The 7219-nt window shown below is 34.6% G+C and overlaps 1 protein-coding gene across 2 annotated transcripts; it reads right to left on the reverse strand.

Moving 5' to 3' along the window:
• Positions 1-124: 124 nt before the first annotated feature.
• On the reverse strand, positions 125-6972 carry cfap99 (cilia and flagella associated protein 99). 2 transcript variants are annotated; one of them, XM_016663022.1, is made up of 11 exons: positions 6785-6972; positions 6216-6296; positions 5824-5883; positions 5029-5115; positions 4859-4947; positions 3410-3614; positions 2632-2773; positions 2397-2548; positions 2125-2330; positions 971-1148; positions 125-615 (listed from the first exon to the last, which is right to left on the reverse strand). In XM_016663022.1, the coding sequence occupies exons 1-11, from the start codon at positions 6917-6919 to the stop codon at positions 580-582; spliced, it is 1371 nt and encodes a 456-aa protein (XP_016518508.1). In that variant the 5' UTR covers positions 6920-6972; the 3' UTR covers positions 125-579. The 2 variants fall into 2 exon arrangements, with proteins under 2 accessions (XP_016518508.1, XP_007576240.2); XM_007576178.2 differs by lacking the exon at positions 125-615 and adding an exon at positions 693-892.
• Between the last annotated feature and the right edge of the window lie 247 nt (positions 6973-7219).

Below are 7219 nucleotides of genomic sequence, written 5' to 3' on the forward strand. Positions count from 1 at the left end.
CATTTTTCTGTTTATTTTAGGTTGTGCAAAACATTTTTTATTCATTTCAGTCATTTATGATGTAGATTTTTTTTATTTACATAAATCTTTTTATTCATCAAGTATTTACATATTTTTCTTGACATTAAGGTTTTATTATGTAACGTACAGAATGAACCAAAGCAAATACATGATATCCTAAAATGAACAACAAACATCAAAACATACTTTAGTATTTCATCTTGTGACCTCGGCTCAGTTCCTTATTTCACAGTTCCTCATTCTCTGGAAGTGATTAATTTATTTTACTGTTATTCTTTCATGTTTTATTATTAATATTTGCTTGTTTTAACTGTCTGTTCTCTTGATTTGATCATTTAATTGATTGTATCTCAAGTAGTTTAACATTTCTCTGTTTAAACTTTGACTGTATGGAAAGCCCTTAAAGATAAAGCTTATTCTCTTTGTACGGCAACAGATATGTTAACATAATTCCGATCTGGTCTTCTAAGTTGGTGGGAAAACAGGGAGCAGGTTAGTGGAGGATGTGTTCTGGAAAACTCCCATGTGAGTCAGAGGTTGAAGGTTCACTTCCTGTTTTCACCTCTTTTTTGCTTCTTGAAGCTGTTGGAGGAACTGAAACAAAAATATGGTCTTAAAACAAGAGTGGTGCAACAAACTGTGATTCTGTGAATAAACTTCAGGCACACTGGGACGTTTTTAATCAGATTTAATGGATTGAAAATGAGTCAGAATGGTTTAAAATAATAAGATGAAACATGAATCATATCAGGGAGTATCGTTCACATGTTTTTACATGTTTTTCTCCGAAGAGGTTGAATCACTTGGTGTTCTGCACGAAGCGGGCTAAGCTCTGCTCCAGTTCCTCCCATGTTGTCTCCCTTAGCTCTTTCTGGAGGAAGGAAGGAGAGGAGAGGAGAACAACTGATGTCGAAGCAGGAAGACTGATGGATCCCTGTAGGAACCTCACCTGACCAGACGCTCTCCTGGCGAGCCTTTTGCCGGGTTTGGCCTGGCTCCGCTCAGCTTCCTTCATTTTGTGGAACGCCTGTTTCTTATCCTCCAGCTTCTTCTTCAGAGCCACAATGGTCTCGTCCTCATTCACCACCTGCTTCAGGAGCTCCTGCTGGGAACGCTGTTCCTCTTTCCTGCAAGGTGTGCCAAAAGAATTGCATTGCACTTAAATGTATTACATTTCACCTGAGGGACTACAGGTGAAAACTAGCCTTTATGGCTAACTTTGGCTTATAATGCATTGTCAGTTTAGAAATAAACAGCAAAAGCCCCATAAGTGCACGTTGTAATCTGTCACATTTATGTTCAGATTCAGGCTGCAACTAACGATTACTTTAGTTGTTGATTAATCAACTTTTCTGATGATTAATTGGCATATTATGTTACATGTATTGTCCCTTTAGAAATACATAAACAACTAAAGACCCATAAGTGCAAATTGTAATGAAACACGAATCATATCATGTGCATTTATGTTCAGATTCAGGCTGCAACTAATAATTATTATAGTTATTGATTAATCAGATATTCTGATGATTAATTGATTAATTTGTTTGTTTGTTTTTTAAACAGTCACATTCTGTTGATTTTTATTTATATTCCTAATATTTTTTACATAATATTAGCAACAGATTAAAAGATGAAAATAAAAATGAATGAGAAAGTAAATATTTTATTGCCTAACATGTAATTACATATGAACAGTTGATTATTTGTAGAAGCATCTACAGTTAAAATACTTCTTAAACTCAAACCTTTTTGCTTGACGTAACACCAGTACTGCATAGAGCTAATCTGCTGTCTATTTTTGGATTAACCGATTAATAAATAGATAGCAAAAAATGCTTAATCTTTTTAAACCTAACTAGAATTGGGTGCAACTAAAATTATACAATTTGAGGAGTTATGGGTAGAACATATTTACAGACAAGTAAAATTTTCCTCTAAAATGCAGAATGTACTGCTCTGTATATGTTGTTCTTTTGGTATATTGCTTTTTTTTTTTGCGTCTGTATACTCCAGTTAACGATTAATCGATTACTAAATAAATTGATAATGATTCTCATAGTCGATTAATCACGATTAATTTGATGAATCGTGTCAGCTAACCTGTCGGCTGCTTCCTTCGTCAGCAGCTTCCTGTAGAGGTTGATGTTGTCCAGCGTCTCCAGGATCTGCTGCTTCTTCTTCTGCTTCTCCTCCAGGATGTTGCTGCGTCGCTCCTCCTCCTCTTTCTGCTGGTTCTGCCTCAGCAGCGCCAGCCTCTCCTTCAGCTCGGCCAGCGACATCTCACCCAGCAGCTCATGGCCTGCGATCTGGCCCAGACAGACGGCTCAGAGGTCCTGCGGGGATCCCTGACGCCGGCTGTGAAATCCACTTACCTCCGTCTCGTCGAACTTGTTCGATTTGACGATAGGCAGCGACTCAATGACGTGAATTTCGTGGATGATTTGAAACCTTTTTCTGAGCTCCTCCTCTTTTTCCTCGAGGGCTTGGCGAAGCAGCTCCTGGTTTTCCTCTGATACTTCTTTCACTGTGAAATGTGTGTTAAAATCACCATAATTAGTGACGAATCGTAAAATTCCTCTCTTTATGCCATCAAAGGAAAAGGCCTACCGATTTTCTGCTTTATTTTCTTGCTCCTTTCTTGAGCTACTTTTAAGTTAATCCTGTGCTCCATCACTTGTTGCACCAAGTCTCTTACTTCCTTTTCTTCCTTCACCCTTTTTTCTGCATATCTTTGCATGAGGCGAGCAGTCTGTGGGGCAAGAAGATATTTTAAAACTTATTTTCAAAACCATCTGTGGCAAAGAGTTATAAACAACTGAATGCCAGCGTGTCTTCATGCTTTAAAGTGCTGTGTAATCTGCTGTAAAAACTAGGGCTAAAATGATTAATCAGATCAACCGCGGTTAATCAGTTATTGAAATAATTGCCAACTAATTTAGTAATCGATTAATCATTAACTGAGGTATACAGTCTCAAAAATAAAGCAATATTCTGAAAGGCACACAATCAGAGGAGTAATTAACTCAAAATGGTACAAAATACATATTGAATTTAAGATAAAAAATCTTTTGTCTTGACATACATCCTCCTCAGAACTCCTTAAGTGATGTAGTTTAACTTCAAATTCATTAAATTTGGACCATTGTATTTTACAATAAAATATTTGTTTTTTTAATTTAAAAATTGATCTTTTAATGTTTTTCTAATATCGCATAAAAAAGGTTTAAGTAATTCAATGAAAAAATCTGTATATAGTGCCAATTTTCTATGTGATTAATTGATTAATCATCAAAATAATGGACAGAATATTCAATTACTAAAATAATCATTGGTTGCAGCCCTAGTACAGACATTTTCTCAACTCCATGAAGTGATAATTACGCACCTCTTCTTTCTTGCGCAGAGCAGCTTCATGTTTTTGTTCAGCAATCCGTTTGCGAATCAGAGTTATCTCCTTTTCGATGATCTGAGTCTCCAGACGGGTCCGTTCTTCTGCCTGCCGCTTCTCCTGGCGCTCCCGCTCCTCCAGCTCCTTTTGCCGCTGCAGGAAAGGCGACGGGTCTACCGCTCCCTGCACCAGTTTATCTATTCTGTTAAAACAGTTGTTTCCTTCAAATCAGTTCAGCGAAGCAACATCGTTCATATCTGATAATGAAGAGGCAGGAAGGCTGATTAATCAAACCAAACCAGCTAAAACAAACAGCTACTGGGTAAAAAGTTATGTAAAGTTAGTTCACAAGTTGCCTCATGCTCTATGTTTTGTTTTACGTTAGTTCTGCAACTAACGACTATTTTAATTATTGATTAATCTATTATTCTGACAATTAATTGATTAATCTGATTTTTTTATACAATGAAATACATTAAAAGATGCAAATCAACAGTAATTTATTTCATTTTTAAATAAGAAAATAAACATTTTATAATCTAAAATTGAAAGAAAATACAACATTCCTTTAGTGAACGCTTAATCGTTTGTAGCCTCAAAACTTCAACATGTGAAAAGCTCTGTGCTTTCTGCTTCAGTACAGTCAGAGCTGATTTGTTTTTTTGTTTCTTTTATTTTGATTATTGATTAATAATTGGATAGCAAAAGATGCTTAATAAAAGACACTTTAATAGAGGTTGAACCAGGTGACGCTAAAACTGCAACTTGAGGAGTTCTGGATAAACACTAATATTTACAAAGTTTTTCTTATAAATGCAAAATGTTTATATTTTAAAGCTTTGAGTTGATTACTTCTTTGACAATGTTGTTCTCTCAGCAAATCTGTATCCACTTAACAATTAATAGATTATTAAATTAGTTGACAATTATTTCAACAATTGATTAATCCAATTAATCACAATTAATATGATTAATTGTTTCAGCCCTATTTTACTCAGGCCCAAAATTTATTTATAACTAGGTAGAGATATTTTCAGTTTTTCGGGTGAATTTCTCAGAACAAATTCATAAAGCTACTTGTTCAACCTTCAAATCATTTTGTTTCAAAACATTTTTTCTCACATTTGTGAACAAGTTGGAAATGCTTTTGTACATCATGCAACAGATTATGTATAATTCCTACATTTTTAGTTGCTTATTGATTAATATTTTACACGATGAAACAAGGACTTACTTGTTCATTGACACAGATATTTAGCTTTGAGAGATGGACAAAGGATTTTGAGGAAAGTAATCCATGGTGTTTTGTTTTGAGAAATTAACTTAATGTTTTGCAAATGTCAAAAATGATTAGACAAAGGCGTGCAAAGCAACTGAGAAAAATTGTAATCCCAGCTAATTGAATCTATCTGTGTCAGTAATGTATTTTTGGATGTTTTTCATTACCTGTGTAGCTCCTCCTTCACCATACGGTCATGCAAAGCCTCTCTTCTCCAAATAGCTGCATTATTAAGCCTGACTGAGTGGCTCTCCACCTGGAATAATCAGATAAATATCCTTGTGGACGGCTTACACACCGATGATGGAGTGCAGCAGGTGTAACAGGTGATTACTACCATATTAGTGTGAGGAATTTCTTTTGGATGAAAAGACTCAGACTTCATTTTGGCGTCGCCTTTTGCCTTATTCTGGGAAATCACACTCTGCAAAACAAAACAAAGTAGACATTAATTATTCTGTTCTCCCCTAACGATGTACAATGTTATCGATTTAATCAATTAATCAGATTTTGAAAATTTAATTTGTGGAAAATCTAGGTTTTTTTCCACAGTTTTCATAGTTCAGAGTGATGTCTGCACGCCTGGGGCAGCCATTTTGTTTCGCAAGCATATTCTGGACTTTGAATATTGCGGCTACTTTTCTTTTGACAAGAACAAAGTCATAATAAAGGAGAATGAAGAAGTAATATTTTGAGAACTCCAACATAAAAAGTGAAAGAATAAAATGAGGAATGTTGAGCATTTCAGTGAACTTTGCTATAAGTTTTACAGATAACAAAATAATTAATCTTTTAGCACACCGGCATCAAATTAGCATGAGTTTGAAATTATTGAGCAGGTCATGTCAGATCTTGATAATTCTATAAGCTTTTTCTCATAAAACTACTTTTTTCTCTTGATTTTTAGCCATTCTTTATGTGCTAATATTATGACTATCAAAAATTAAAACTTAATCTGGATAGTACTCTGGTGTACAACTCAGAACGAGTTGTAACCAGTTTTTGAAAATATTTTCTGTCATTAGTCATTTCTTTGTTCAGAAATGAAAACAATATAAATAAATAATAACAAATAAATAAGTAAAAGAGCAAATAAATTAATAAACAATAAAGTAAAATAAGGGGACTCTACCTCCGTTTGTTCAGATTTCTCCAGATCCCAACATCTGAAGTGGACCGCATGCAGAAGTTTCTGAGGTTGGAAGGATGCAGATGTGGAAGTGAGAGCGTGTTGGACTGTAAAATAATCTCTACTTCTGCTGCAGATGTTTACTAGTTGGACTGTTTCTCTCTGGGTCGTGATGCAGCTACTCTGTGAAATGCATCTCAGACTAAATAAGTAATAATCATAACAAAATGTAAAAAGAAAAAAACATTTCACTTTCATCTGCATACTGTCTACAATAATTTTGAAGAATTTGAATGAATGTGAGTTACAACAGCATTTCATTTCCGTTTAGGATCAATAAAATACTTTTTAAATTTTAATTTATTTTGTCATCAGATCTCAAAGTGACATTGCACCTCAGCCTTTTCTTTGTTCTTCTCTTTACACTCCTGTATTTTCTGCAGTTCTCTTGGAGACGTGTAAGTACTTCTTGGTACCTACAGAAGCAAAGCAGAACTTTTAGTGCACCAGGAGATATTTCTCTAAAATGTACAATAATTTAAACATATGCTCTCTAAATCAGGGGTGTCCAAACTTTTTTTCTCATGGACCAAAAGTGTCAAGTAAAAAGGGCTTATAAAATCTAAATATTTTCACCTATTCAACAATAAACTAAGAATGTAACAATTGTTGAAAAGTTGTTGAATGTTGGTTTTTAAAAACATTATGGTGGGCTTTAATGGGTTGGCAACATTTTATAATGCTTTTACATTTAAAATTCGATGCATTGTTTATTTTATACATGTTTATGAAATTATTGCAGTTCATAATTTGTTGCCTACTTGGACGTTTATTCTGTCTATTTCAAAATTTAAGACATTTAGACATTTTTTCATATCTGGTATCATAATGCAAACCATAGCATAATTAAACTGAGCTGCTGGAGAATATTTTTGAATATTGTTAGAATAAATGTGATCCTGACTGGTGTGAACTTGTCTGGCAGAGGACTCGGCTCCCTTTTGGGTGTGGTTGGCAGTTTATTTTTGGAGAGGATGAAATCCTGACAGTGGGTGGGTTTAGCTGAAGCTCTCCTTTCTTTTTTTGAAAGCTGATCCATGAGATGATTGATCTCAGGGCGCCACCTGCAGGACACACAGACACGTTGCTTTGACTTAATAAATTAAGTCTTGTCAGTAAACTGCGGAAGAGAATTAGGGCCACCAAATCTAAATTTTTCTCAAACTTTTGATTTTTTTTTTCTCGGAATACTGACTTAAAAATCTGAATTGAAAAAAATAAAGATTTCTGAGGAAAAAGTCAGAATTCTGGGGGAAAAAAGTCAGAATTTTGAAAAAAAAAATCAAAGAAAGTCAGAATTCTGGAACAATTCTGACTGTGTTCCAGAATTCAAAATAGT

This window comes from Poecilia formosa, unplaced genomic scaffold, assembly GCF_000485575.1.
Source record: "Poecilia formosa unplaced genomic scaffold, Poecilia_formosa-5.1.2 Scaffold400, whole genome shotgun sequence".
Taxonomy (NCBI): Eukaryota; Metazoa; Chordata; class Actinopteri; order Cyprinodontiformes; family Poeciliidae; genus Poecilia; species Poecilia formosa.